At 36.3% G+C, this 14,143-nt stretch overlaps 2 protein-coding genes across 2 annotated transcripts; both read right to left on the bottom strand.

Annotated features, from left to right (window-relative positions):
• Positions 1–5,756: 5,756 nt before the first annotated feature.
• Positions 5,757–7,020, bottom strand: LOC137707800 (pentatricopeptide repeat-containing protein At2g20710, mitochondrial-like). Its single transcript, XM_068446718.1, has 2 exons — positions 6,102–7,020; positions 5,757–5,914 (listed from the first exon to the last, which is right to left on the bottom strand). The coding sequence occupies exons 1-2, from the start codon at positions 7,018–7,020 to the stop codon at positions 5,757–5,759; spliced, it is 1,077 nt and encodes a 358-aa protein (XP_068302819.1).
• Positions 7,021–9,084: 2,064 nt separating this feature from the next.
• LOC137708224 (uncharacterized) lies at positions 9,085–12,246 on the bottom strand. Its single transcript, XM_068447256.1, has 4 exons — positions 10,376–12,246; positions 9,933–10,190; positions 9,565–9,690; positions 9,085–9,474 (listed from the first exon to the last, which is right to left on the bottom strand). Exons 1-4 carry the CDS (start codon positions 11,486–11,488, stop codon positions 9,427–9,429), a joined length of 1,545 nt encoding a protein of 514 aa, XP_068303357.1. The 5' UTR covers positions 11,489–12,246; the 3' UTR covers positions 9,085–9,426.
• Between the last annotated feature and the right edge of the window lie 1,897 nt (positions 12,247–14,143).

The following is a 14,143-nucleotide window of genomic DNA, read 5'->3' as shown; positions in this document are numbered from 1 at the left end:
ATATATATATATATATATATATATATATATATATTACAGATGTACAATTTCGAATGATTTAGACTGCAGTTTTGGTTGGTTTTGCTTTTGTCGTCGTGAGGAAAGTGGTTTGCTAGTTCTTGCTTGAGTGGGACTAGCTTCCGGGAAAGAACGAATTCCGGACAGAGATGCTGCAATTCTACCAGGCCTAAGGCCAAGGCACGAAAAAGACAGAACATCCAACAAAAATAAAAGAAAAAAGACAGAAAATTATGTTAAAGAATTAAGAGATAGAATAACTTATATAGATATAATTGATCAGTAATTCATCAACAATATCATAATTAATAGTAATATCATCACGAGCTGATCATATCATTTAATTTAATTTGAGATTTTAAATGGTTAAGTATAATTCTTGTTAGTTTCCTTGTGAATCGGCCCCTTGTAACAAAAAATGAAAATTGAGATATAATTGATTAAAAATTTCTAAACACTATGATCTTAGTAAATTGACTATTGATAAGAGATATACCAAATCTAAAAGAATGGGTTTAGATTAAATATACATTTTAGGTTAGATACCATCTAATGAAGAAAATTAATCCCACCCAACTTTTACTAGAACGTCTTTAAATCCTGTATTGCCACATGTCAGGTCATGTACAGGCCAAATTAAGCCATATGTGAGATTGTCTTATCCTACATACAAGAAAAGCTCGAACTTGAAAAGATGCATTCTAGCCAAGCTTGACCTACTCTAGTTAATCAAGTTTTAACTCGAGCTTGAGAGATTTCTTTTAGTTAAAATTAAGTATTATGATATCCGGCTTGACTCGACTCATTTATCCATCACTTCTTAACATTTTCTTTACCCATTTCATTCCTTAATTGTTTCCACCAAGAAACATACATTGTTGATAACATTTGATCTCAAATAGTGGTTATTCATTTCCTTAAGTATACGCCAAAGCAAGTGTAAACTATATTTTAGAGAGTAAGGCTACTTTGATAGACTAATAACCAAGTTGTATGTGTAGCTCATCTAATCTATCCGCATAATTGACTAAGTTATGCAGATGTGGTTCATTCATCCAAATGACATGATTGATGAGAACTGTGACCAAATTGAGATGGTGAGGTTTTCTTAGATTAGCTAGTTTATTACCATAATTATGGTTCAAGGGAAGTGTTGAAATTGAGTATTATATTGTCTAATTTAGTTAGCAAACAAACTCTACAAAAATTCTACGATGTTTTGGAATATAGAACACTTCAAACGGAACGCTTTAAATTTTTAACCGTTAGATCTTAATTTTTATATTTTTTTTATCGAAAATCAAAATGTTTGAAAAATTCAAAATATCTGATACTCCGATGCACCATAAAAAATCTCTTTACTCTAATCCCTATCCATATCGAACCATCCGACAAGGCATGTCATTTTCTTTCCTACAACCTCTTTTATGTTTTCAAGTAACACATAGCCCCGCCCGTTTGGTACCACCCCAAAACAAAACATACATCTCGTTGTGGACCTTGTAGGGTAGCAACTTAATATTAAAGGTATGACTAATTATCTCGGGAATTCGATACATCACGTAACATATTGATGTGATTCATAAATTTTATAAAAATTATTGCTCGTGTGCAAACAAAATCTTAAAGAACCCAAGATTTGGGAACTAAGTTACAATCTAAATATATTATTATCTCACGTGATGAATCAGATACACACAATAATTTATCGATGTACAAGTGGGTGACGGACAACCTTCTAGGAAAAGTGATCAACTTGTTTAGAAAGCCATCGGCGACTTTGGTAATGTCTAATCTACCCTTGGATGCTGCCAAAAGGATCACCATCACTTGGGTTGTGGGCAATACCCTTGGATGCTGCCAAAAGGGTCACCGCCACTTGGGTTGTGGGCAAGGATATCACGGATGAGCAATGGGCAGGTTGCTGCCGAGCAATATCACACCAAAAAAACCTAACAGATTTCTGGATTTAACCACATATTTGGACATCACAAACGTCATTGATCTTATCCTTTCCTTTGCTCAGCTCTGCCTAGTAGCTAAGGATCCACCCAAAACATGCGTTTGTTTTCAGAGAAATACATGTCACCTATCTTATTATCTTCTGCATGGGAGATGGCTAACTTCTTAGATGGCGTAGCCACGTTATAGGCTACGGTGGACTGTAGTCCAGTGAAGATTTGTAGCAATAGGTATATATACTTCAGTGTGTAGTCTATATAATAGACAAAAAAAAGTGTGTAGTCTATATAATAGACAAAAAAATGTGTGTAGTCTATATAATAGACAAAAAAATGTGTAAGAAGAATTATTTTTAATGAAACTAGCCCAGTGAGTGTTTAGCACAACTAAAAATATACAAATTACCACGAAATAAAATTGTGATGTTATTTTATTCAAGATTAATTTGCTTTGATATAGTAGGGTTTATATTAGTTTCAACCAATTTTTTAAGATTGTCCTTACTTCTACTTTCAGTATTTTGCTTTGTGCTAATTGTGTGGTTATAATTGAGATATCAAGTTTTCTATCTTCTTCTTGTGTTTAAATCTAAATATATGTGAAATTTGATGATTCATTGTAATTTTGTTAGTTTGCAATTGCCAAGCTTATTGAGTTCTGGTCAGGTAAATTTTAAGTATACAAATACATAAGTTAAACGTAAATTTTTGCATACAATACGTATGTAGCCAAAAAAAAAAAAATTTGATTTTAGGGTACTTTTTTAGCTAGCCCACCCATAAAATATTTTTTAGCTCCGCCTTGAGCACGGTTCACCGTTGACATCATCACTTACTATTATGTATGTGGTTTTATGATAGAAAACCTCAGTTGTCATACCCCGAAAGTTTAATATCGAAGCATGACTAAAATTGTAAATAAATTACTGGTTTATTACTGACCATGAAAATGTTCAAAACATTCAATGATAGCTTCTACACAAAATTTCAATTAAATTACCTTGTGCATGCATATATATTATTAAAACCTCAATTAATTAAAAGTATAGACTATAGTGACAACTCAACCAACATGCAACATGAATTAGAGCTCCAGTTGCTTCAATGTATCCTCGATCTCCAAATTAAGTCTCCAATACTTACAATTAACTCAATCTAGCTCTATAAAGCGGAGTAGGATTTTCTCCTCTTATCTTTTTTTGTTTCCTCTTTTCACATTTTGTTTTTTGTTCTTATAAAAAAATTAATATAAAATATTAATGTAACTTAATCGTAACTGTTCAAGTAAGAGTAAAAAAAGAGAAGAAAGATTAAGAGGGAAGAGAATCCTCCTCCCTGTAAAGCACCCCCATGAGTCCCATTAGAACACACTAGTGCAATTGGTCAGTGATTAAGAGGCCGAAATCAAAGACTAAGAGGACCCAGAATTCACCAGCTTCCCTTCCTTTTCTCTCTGTTTTTTACCTTGGCTTAATCGTAGGAATGATCCTTGATACCGTAGTCTAGTTTTAGTCCTTGAACTTTTATATTAATTTTTTTAGTCTTCAATGACACACCCCGACCCAGGATGTTCATTTGGATTCCGAATCGAGCTGTGCTGGCCGACATCCGAAGGATAACGAAGTCATAAAGTGTAGTGATGTGGAAAATGTGAATAAATTTAAACCTAAATGTGTCTAAATATAAAAGTGTGCTGTGAGCAGAAATGAACCTATTTTACAAGTGATGTCAGAGCATAAGTATAGTATGGTATGATAGGGTGAAAATTATACCATCAGGTAATCGTCTATAACAAGATTTGCCAAGCAATGATGACAATATGGCACGTGATTCATTATTTCCGTCCCACTGGGGATGGAATTTGGGATTTAAGAATAATGGTTGCATGGTCACGTCAACCAAATTCCAACATAATCCCTCTTTCGGTGACGCTAGATTTAATTGCAGGCCCAGCTTTGAAGGACAATCATTTTGTTTTCTGGCAATGAATGGACTTCAATTCAATCTAAGCTTTTATTAAAAAAATAAAAAAATAAAAAATTCAATCTAAGTTGTTGAAAGGACAATGCATTTTTTTTCGGAGCTAATATGCGACGTTATTCATCTTTACCTGCAAATTAAAATGAATATATATATATATATATATAAGTTAGTTATTAAAAGTATAAGAAGAAAATTATTGCTGACATGTCATATTTGATTTGTTTGTAAGAAAAAATGAAGAATCTTTAAGTAGAGATTAGCAATGCAAAAAAGTATGTCCTTGTGTCCCTCAATAATTTTGAAAATGTGTCGATAACATATTGATGTTTTTCTCAATGAATATAATATTTGGACATATCAATACATGTCGACCATAAAAGAAAATTGTTTTAGAAACGTAGGTAGTTGCATATAAAGGTGGCAAATCCACCTATTGGATTGTTAACTAGTACCTATTAAAACTCATTTAGTTATTAACACTCCAAATTTCTTATTCTACACTCCAAATTTTTTATATTTAGAAAGAAAAATACATTTGAGAAGAGTGTAAAATAAAATTTTTAAAATATCAATAACATTTTCCTTGCCTAATTATAATAAATTAATATCAAACTCGTCGTAGATAAAATTTAAACTCAAAATCTTTCACAAACAAATAAAAGTAAATACATGTAGATCACAATACTGAGTTCGAGAAGATGACTTGAGTGAGTGCTTTGATTAAACGATTATTAGCCAACGTTGTCGACACTCATTTCTTCAAATGTCAATAACGACATAAACCTTTTTTGACTCGGTAACCATGTTGCTGACCTTGACCTCCATGCTATAATGCCACTTGTATTATTTCTCATTTGTTTCTGTTTGCCTCATCTTACATGGACCTGGTTGTGTTAATTAAAATGGAAAGGAATTCTCTCCGGATCTCTTCCTCCTAATCTATTAAGTTTAGAGATCCGGATTATTGAAATTTGATCAAACGGTTAAAATTATTATAACTTTTAAAGTAAGCCCCTATTTGTAACCGTTAGATCACATTTCAACGGCCCGGATCCCTGGACTTGATGGATTAGGAAGAAAGGATCCGGAGAAGATCCCTTTCCAATGGAAACATACGTCGAACTAGAGAGATTTTTCAAAATGACGAGAACATAATCGTTACACCCAGTGTCATAATACAAGTAGTTGAATATTTTTTTTTAAAAAAAAAAAATTCTAACCACTTGTATAATAACACTTAGTGTACCGGACGGTGTTCCCAACACTAAAGATTTCTCCAACTAGAATACCAATGTGACAGTATTCTCAACCAATCACGCGATTTCTACATGACAACGTGCGAAAGAATTAGGATATTCAGTATTGCATTCTCTGAGTCAGTAAATAAAAGCTACTATAATTTATCAGAATGCCATTTTAACTTCTATAAGTTTTAATTACAGAACACACATAAGATTATATGTTTTGGGAACCGATCATGACCAACGAGCAATGAAGAAAAGAACAATCCACAGTTCATTTCCTCTTTCGCATTGTTCTTGAATTGTCAACTCATTTAAAATTTTCGCAGATTAAATGAAAATCTGTACAAACGTACTCAATCCTCCTGAAATACAACGATAACACGAAAGAGAACTAACCTTCCTTCAGTTCTGCTGAAAAAAAAATATGGCATGGATCACCTTTTGTTGGTTATGGAACAAAACAAACCCTTCTACAGATTGAAAACTGGTGCTATCAACCCCTTTCCACAATATTTGATTTTCTCAAATCCTCCCAGATTACTATCCTCTTTCACTTTATCAAAGCCATAACCTGAGATTCATCATATGTGTAATCTCCTACTTTATCGTACGAATCGAATGTAAGATGATCACTCGCTTCCAATAATCTCGAAAGTTCCTCTGATACTTCCTCATCTCTCTTATGAGGTTCACCAGTAACATACTTATCTAATTTATCACACAAATCAGCTGAAAAATAATCCTTTTGTCTAATTAATCTCAAAAGCTCTTATGCTACTTCCACGTCTCCCTTCTCTTTCAAGTATTCAAGACATGCAGCGAAGGTTAGATGATTGAACTTCTCATCCAGGTCGACTTACCAATATTGCTTTTTTCATCGTATCCACTGCCTTACCCATCTGACGATCCATATGATATCCGGTTGTCAAACGAGTCCATGCGACTGCATCCAGCTCCTTACCGCTCTCTTCAAGCCGCTTTATATATAATTGGGCTCTCTCCAAAAGACCTTTCTTGCAGTATGCAGTGATCAGCAAGTTGGGAATTCGTATGTCAAAAAACTTGGCCACAGATTCCCATTCCTCCACAATCGTCTCAGCACTATCAATGTCACCCAGCTTTAATAATGAACTTAGCATACAAAGATAGCCAGAATTGTATAATCCCACCTTATTTTTGTATATATTCCAAATACGATAAACCTCATCTTTATTCCCAATAGCAGTGTATAAATTGAGGAAGACTTCATATGCAAATTTATTTGTTTGATTGCCAATGAGTTGCTCTGATCGCCTAAGCATTGTTGAAGCCTTCTCTAATAAGCCAGCTTTCAAGAAACCATTTGCTGCAATAACATAACCATTCCAGTCTACATTGACCAAAGGATCGGCTTCTATCTTCATTAAAACCTTGTCCAACTTGTCTGTCTCAGAAATGGCTGCATACGAATTCAATTGAATCTTCAATGTATAACTGTCATAATCAATGCCCTTTTCTTCCATCTCCTTTACCAGAATATCGAGCTTTTCATGTTTACCTATCTGAGAATAGAGGGTAAGCATAGCATTATAAACTAATGATCCTTTCAAATAACCTAATTCGTTCATCTTCTCGAAAATAATCTCAGCCTTTTCTGAAGATTTATTCTCTACATAGCTGAATAAAAGAGCACCATACACCTTGAAGTTTCTCAGTTGGTCTGGGATGCTATTAAAGTACGCCTCAGCTTGTTGTAGGCCATAGACTTTTGAGATCAAATCTAGCCGAACCGCAATGTCTCCCGGAGTTAGATACTGGTTCTGTGAATCACTCATCCATTCTGAAATCTAAAAGAAATAACAATTCAGGGTCTTCCAGTTTCATCTTTTAATATATTATTGGTCACAATTCAGGGTCCATCTGTTTAAAAACATGCAGAACACATACTATCAAATAGAAATGATTTCAGTTGACCATTGCTTAAGCAAAAACTTCCTAAGAAATTAAAAGCACATAACCAGAATCATTTACCACCGTCATCAACACACATGCATTCATTAGCATCCACAAAAGGACCTACGTCTATTATGAATTTGTGCTTCGTATTATTACATTTTCAAAAGCGTGGTCTTGAGAAACTTTACAGGTTGCAACGTGTACATTCTAGTAGCTATAGCATTCTTAGCAGAGTGATGACAGTAGAAAGTTATAAGGGGAAAACAGAGTGTCTTTAAAATATTACTTCAATAAGTAAATATTACAAAAAGAGAGCATCTATCGGATACAACCCAAGTACACTTGAAAATATACTAATGACAACCACCCTAGAGACGATAAAACAATCCACATCTAGCAGTGTAAAACATATGTACCAGAACAAAGTGTTGTTTTTACGGTGCTTTTTCTTCAACCACTTGTTAAATGGCAGTCTCTTTATTTGATAAGGAAATAAAATGTATACTACACGTACCTGCAGTCATCATATCCGCTTGTCCATTGAAACAATGTTATCTTTTGCTAAAAACAATTTAACGATTCTCCGAAAATGACTATGGATTATCAGAGTTCATGTCATAATCAATTTTCATGTCAACAACCTGCAGTATATATGTAAATGAGCTCAGACTTCTTAAATTTTATAAATTGGGTTATTTATTTTCCATCATAATATTTTCTATACGAATATTTTCTTCAAAATTTAATCTCACCGGATTCTGTGACTGAAATCTATATGCTAGCATTGACTCCATTTCACATTCAATGCAATTTCTTTGACAATATTATACAAGAAATCACTATAATCATTTCTTTTTCTTTTAGCGGCGACGTTTGAACAGCTTGATGAAACTCTGGAGCTCCCATTTCTTGACATCTCTCCCTTCATCGACCCACTGATTGAGAATCGGTACAATGGAAACCCTCGGATTTCTGGCCCTGGAAATCCTAACGTACAAAGGCTCAAACGGGGCTGGAGAGGAGGCCGTGGCCTCAATTGAGCACAACAGTGCACGAGAACTCCCAGAAATGACATTACCACGCCATGGATTTGAACCAAGAAGCTTAATCATTGAACCCTAATTTCGTAGAGGGTTTTGGGAGAAATTGTGAATTTTAGGGGTTAGGGTTTTGCAGTGTACTATGCCAACCCAGACTTTCTCATCTTTTATGTTTCATGTGACTCTCTCATCTTTTATGTTTCATGTTTGTGAAGGGGCCAGTTCATTGCACACAAGACACCGCGACGTCACGTTTCGTACTCACAATATTAAAATATATGGTAACTTATTTTTTCATATGGTATTTTCGTTATGGGGGTTTTAACGAAAAATTCACATCATTTTAATAAAAAAAACCACATTTTTACACTAAAAAATCAAACTTGGTACTATTCACTTTACTCTATATTTTGTCCTTATCGTTAAAACTCAAAGTTTTCGAGTCATTTTCATTAGTTTTCCTTTTTGTTATTGGTACGAAATGTAAATGTGAGAATGAATTCGTGCCATACAAGTTCTTCTCAAATCTTGTTGTTGACTCAAACTTTTCTCATGTTTATGGGCGTTACTATCTCAATGTTGCTAAAGGCAAGTTTGAGATTAATGTTTATTTAAAAAAAAAATGATGTCATTATGCTTTAAGAATAATCAGCAGTAGAATAAATTAGTCGAATATTTAATAAATTGTATTTTTCAAAGTGTTTTGAGTATGAAAAGCAGTATAAAAACAATTGCCAAAATTTAATCACAAAATGAACATGCTCGTAGGTGTAGCCGCAATTATGGTTGTGGTAATGGAGATAGTAGGTGGTGGAGATGATTGTTGTGGTGATAGGTTGTGGCGGCACACAAAAGAAAATCCATTTGAATGGGCGAGTTTTTATGACTGCTGTGATTATTGTTACATTATTTACGATGATAGAAACTGTTTATTCGTATCTGTCAAACAAGAAGCCGCATCTTTGGCCTCAAACACATGACAAAATCTACTTACCACAGAAAATATAGATACAGATAATTCCCTACGCGTCACAATGTATACAACAGATGCATCATTTATGTACCCGTGTTAGCAACAGGTATGTACAACATATCTCATTAAGCAAACTAATCCAAATTATCCACAAAAGCTAACAGCCCGCATACCACCACCTACGTCTGTCTGTCCGCTCCCAAGTCCTACTCATGAGAATCGCGAGGCCAATCACAACAAACAGCTGCATGGTTCCCAGACAGCAACTCTATTCAATCTGCTCTGTAGAAATGCAGCAACTTCAACGGTTTCACCTTTTCCTGGCACAAACAAATCAAAAAGCTAAAACTTGAATTTGCTATGACTCTATTTAACCTCAGTTATAAAGGAAATCAGGTGAAGTAACCTACAGAAACCTCGATTCCCTCTTCAGATTGGGAAGGGAAATGAAAACCCGTCGAGCAATTCTCCAACATTTCAGGACTCTTCATCCATGCTCTACGTGCATCACTCACCTTTATCTTATACTTGAACAGCTGTGACATAGACAAAAAATCTACAGATTAGAGAAAGCAAACTGATAAGGTCTTTTCCCTGCCTAGCTCTATCTGAGATATCAAAAGCGAGTTTTCTGAAAAGGTTTATCTCTACATAACTTCTCTAATCTTTGATCATCATGTGCATGCTCTATCACAGGTATGGAAAATATAATAAGTTTGCCTTGCCAAAAGTTAATAAAGTTAAATTCAAGCACGTAACTGTCGTGTAACAGGAATACCTGGTACAAAGGGACATTTGGTTTCTCCAGGTCATCTTTATCTATGAGGATACCAGTGCCCTGACACTCTGGGCAGAATACAGAATATATTTGTGAGCTCAAAGCTACCATCTGACCATCTTTTCCATTGCACTTGGCTGCAGTTTTTCTCCTAGATCTTCTTCTCACTTTTGAACTAGCGGACTGATTTGTGATCATCTCAACCTCACACAGAAGTATCCAGTGTAAAAGGCAGGAAGTATGAAACACATGAAAAGCCTGCATGCGCATGTATCAAAATGATGCTAACTACCTTCTTTGAGGAAAAAAAAAAAGATACAGAGAAACAGACTCTATTGCAGAATTGAATACATAGGTTTACAATTTTAAAGGGATCGAGGTACAGCAATGGGTGGGGGCATGGAGGAGAGGAAAGAAGAGGATGCAAGTTATTTAGGGCTCACCCCATTCACATTTCGACTACTGCAAGCAAGCCTTCCTGTCTTCAAATTTATGAGAGTTGCTACATCTTTCCTAGGAAGCATCTTCTGCTGACAGATATCACACGTTCTGCCCGAAGCTAAACGCTGCTGCCGTCTTAACTCTCTCCTCATTGACTTGTTAATAAAACTTGTGTGCAGAAGCTGATCATCATACCGGTCTAAAAGCAATCTTGATGTTGCACCACTGGAAGCAGATGAATCTTCCCCGCACGAATCAAACTGATTACTTAGAGATTCACTAATATCCTTGGGGTCAGAGAAGAACTTCTTTCTCTTACCGCTGCTGCCTTCACCATTCTCTGTTTCTTCTGTAGGACTGGATGAGAGAAGCATCCTTACATCATCAAGTAACCCCTTTCTACCCAAATCAATATTGTAACTGAAGGTAACAACAGCAAAGTCGTTCTCCGGAACCTTGGGTAAATCATTGCTAGCTGTCCCTGTCCCCAACCATTCACACCATATTCTACTAATAAAATTTGACACCTCATCCTTCTCGAGGAACCTTGCAGCAATTTGTCCAAAACCTACCTGCTTCACTTCTATGTCAGTAATTTCATCCCTAACCAGAATATTAGGAATCACCACAGAGGAATTCACTCCATCAGAATGCTCATTACATTCATGACCATCAGCACCAAAATGCTCATTGCCATTAGATATCAAATTTTCCCCATATTTGACAACAGCAAGATTGTTTTCATTGTCATGAGACTCCAAAATCTTACATTTATTGCCATCTGGAATCACCAACTGCTTATCGGTCTCATTTGAGTTATGAAAGAAAACCACACCATCATTAAAAGGCCACGGGTTCGATTGCAAGAGAGTAACCTTAGCAGCAGCTAACCTGTCATTGTGAAGATTACCCTTTAAGTGATCAAACAACACCTTATCACTGTAACATGGCGCAAGGCACAAAGTACAGAAGAAAATGAACTTTTTCCCCTCTTCTCGTAGCTCGACATATGTGTGCCCTTGTGACCTCACATTGCGAAGAATTATTCTAGTTGCTTGCTCTCTAAGACTACTAGCGCTAGTCTTTGGAAACCCAACGTCCCACCTTCCCGCCATCAAAGTTTCCTTGAAAAAAACCAAGTTCAACTTCGACTGCAAAAGCTCCTTCAAGACCAGCCAAGATCCAAGCTCAAATTCGAATATATCCACCCGTATCCATCCATAGACAGAGAGCTTTCAACAACCATATGAAACTCGATAAAACTCAAATTACAGGAACTTCTTTCAATCCCAATAACTCAAAATCAAACTTTCCCAAGAGTTACTCAAGAAGCTTCAAGAAACCCTAGAATTCATGTACGAAACTCCGTTCATCACAAAGATCATAGAACTTTCAAAATCACCCGAACGAAACACACAAAATCACAAAAATTCACTGTAACCGTAGAGCTTCCGTTCCCAATTCTTTAAATTCCGGCAGAAATAGAGCAACAGAGAAACCGAAAACGGCAATAACAACCCTAAAAGTAGGAAAATCTAGAAATGAGCAGAGGAAACTCTAAAAGTAGATAATGGAGGCGTACTCTGTATAGGATTCTTGAGGAAGCGCGGAGTCCGTCGGTCAGAGTGGAGCGCGTAGCGAGCGACGAAGAGAAGCGAGTGAGAGCTGGCGTCCTCCATAGCCATCTCCATCGCACTCGAAGCTCGAACTTCGTAGGTGTTTGGAGAGGGGAGAAAGCGGGGGAAAATCGAATGGGAAAGACGGGAGACTGTTGAGATTTCAATTTCCAGATTAAATTTAAAATCAAAGTAGATTTCTTGGGGTTCGGTTGACGTTATCTTTTAGAGTAATACTGTGATGATAATGATTGGAGTTGGTTACAGGAGGATGGTTTGGCGGTGGAGAAATAAGAGGGGAGGTATATTCGAATTTCGGACAGAGTTTGGTCCGCGGGATCAGAGCGAAACGTTTTCGCGTAATTTGGTTGTTAACTCCCTGCGCGTTTATTTGCACCTATATTTGAGTTTACCCAGTGTGACATCCATATCGTCGAGGGAAGTGATCCTTAAATGTATATTTTCATCCCTACCTAGCACAAGACCTTTTGGAAGCTCACTGGCTTCGGGTTCTATGGGAACTCTGAAGTTAAGCGAGAAGGAGGCTTGAGCAATCCCATGATGGGTGACCCACTGGGAAGTTGCTAGTGAATTCCCAAAAACAAAACCGTGAGGGAATGGTAAGCCCAAAGCGGACAATATCGTGCTACGGTAGTGGAATTGGGCCCGGGAAGTGGTCCGTCCCAGGCCGGGATGTGACAATTTGGTATCAGAGTCTAACCCTGGTCGCGTATGTGCCGACGAGGATGTCGGGCCCCTAAAGGGGGGTGGATTGTGACATCCCACATCGCCCAGGGAGTGATCCTTAAATGTATATTCACATCCCTACCTAGCACGAGGCCTTTTGGGAGCTCACTGGCTTCGGGTTCCATAGGAACTCTGAAGTTAAGCGAGAAGGAGGCTTGAGCAATCCCATGATGGGTGACCCACTGGGAAGTTGCTCGTGAGTTCCCAAAAACAAAACCGTGAGGGAATGGTAAGCCCAAAGCGGACAATATCGTGCTACGGTAGTGGAGTCTGGTCCGGGAAGTGGTCCGCCCCAGGGCCGGGATGTGACACCCAGCTTACAAATTTTTGTCATTGAGCTTCCCAGTTTGCCCTCCACTTTTAAGTAGGGGTGGGCGTAAAACCGTTAAACTGGAAAATCGAATCGAACCGTGACAAAAAAAAACCATAAAAAACTGCGTTGACCAAAAAAGTCAAAACCGAAACAAAAACTGAACCAAACAGTTTCAAACAATTCCGATTCCGGTTTGGAAATATTAAGTACCGGAGGAATTGGACCAAACCACTTTTAATATAAATTATTGTTTTATTATTATTTTTATATAAGTAAGACATTTTTCCAAGAAGACCATGTGCATAAGCCCAATATTTTTCTTCACGTCTCTCCCCCCTTTGTTGTTTTATAACTTTTCTCTCCCTACATTATTTTTCTCCATTCTTTTCCAGTGTATTATGCATTATGTACATTTTAGTTTTAATTTAAGATCTACACTTTGGTCTTGATATGAGCCTTTCTATCTTTTGATTTATATTTATATGCACACTTTCTATCTTCTCGTCACAAATCTTGTAGATCTAGTAGTGGAAACTCAAATTTACTTGAATTTGTGGTTGAAATATGTGTTTGGTATTAGAAGTAGAAAATTAGAAAAAACATATATATAATTTTGGTTAGAACAGTAAACCGCTATGAACCGAACCGAAACCATCATGAACTGAACTGTACGATTTTAGTAATAAATTTAAGTGAAACCGCACCGAACCGAACCGTTAAACTTTTTTCGTTCCGATCCCATTTTGAGGGTGGAACCGAGCATAACCGCATCGTGCCCACCCCTATTTTAACATCAAGTTTCGGGTTTTTAGCTTAAAATAATTTTTGAGACTTGAATAACTCTTTATTTTGATCTCTGAAATTTAAAAGTGATATAACTGGTCTTTGATTTTTTTCACCGTTAATCATTTTAGTCATTACGTGAAAAAATTTCATTAAATAAGAAGAAAATAACAAAAATACACTTGATTTTTATCAAATCGTTCTGGCTCATTGTTTATTAAATTGAGAGTATCCTTGTTATTTTGGTTCTTATTTAACAGAGATTTTTCACAAAATGATCAAAATGATTGGTGATGGACAGACTTACGAAT

Source organism: Pyrus communis, chromosome 11 (genome assembly GCF_963583255.1).
Source record: "Pyrus communis chromosome 11, drPyrComm1.1, whole genome shotgun sequence".
NCBI lineage: Eukaryota > Viridiplantae > Streptophyta > Magnoliopsida > Rosales > Rosaceae > Pyrus > Pyrus communis.
The sequence above is the reverse complement of the archived record's forward strand: the minus strand, read 5'-3'. Positions and strand labels throughout refer to the sequence as shown.

Bases quoted from the DNA above. Each gene is read 5' to 3' on its own strand.
- LOC137707800 (XM_068446718.1), bottom strand. From the start codon at position 7,020: ATGAGTGATTCACAGAACCAGTATCTAACTCCGGGAGACATTGCGGTT. The intron at 5,915-6,101 runs GTAAGGCAGTGG...GTGATAAATTAG, and splicing joins TCATATGGATCGTCAGATGG to ATAAGTATGTTACTGGTGAA.
- LOC137708224 (XM_068447256.1), bottom strand. From the start codon at position 11,488: ATGGCGGGAAGGTGGGACGTTGGGTTTCCAAAGACTAGCGCTAGTAGT. The intron at 9,691-9,932 runs GTATTCCTGTTA...TCTATGTCACAG, and splicing joins CAAATGTCCCTTTGTACCAG to CTGTTCAAGTATAAGATAAA. The intron at 9,475-9,564 runs GTAGGTTACTTC...TGTTTGTGCCAG, and splicing joins AAGAGGGAATCGAGGTTTCT to GAAAAGGTGAAACCGTTGAA.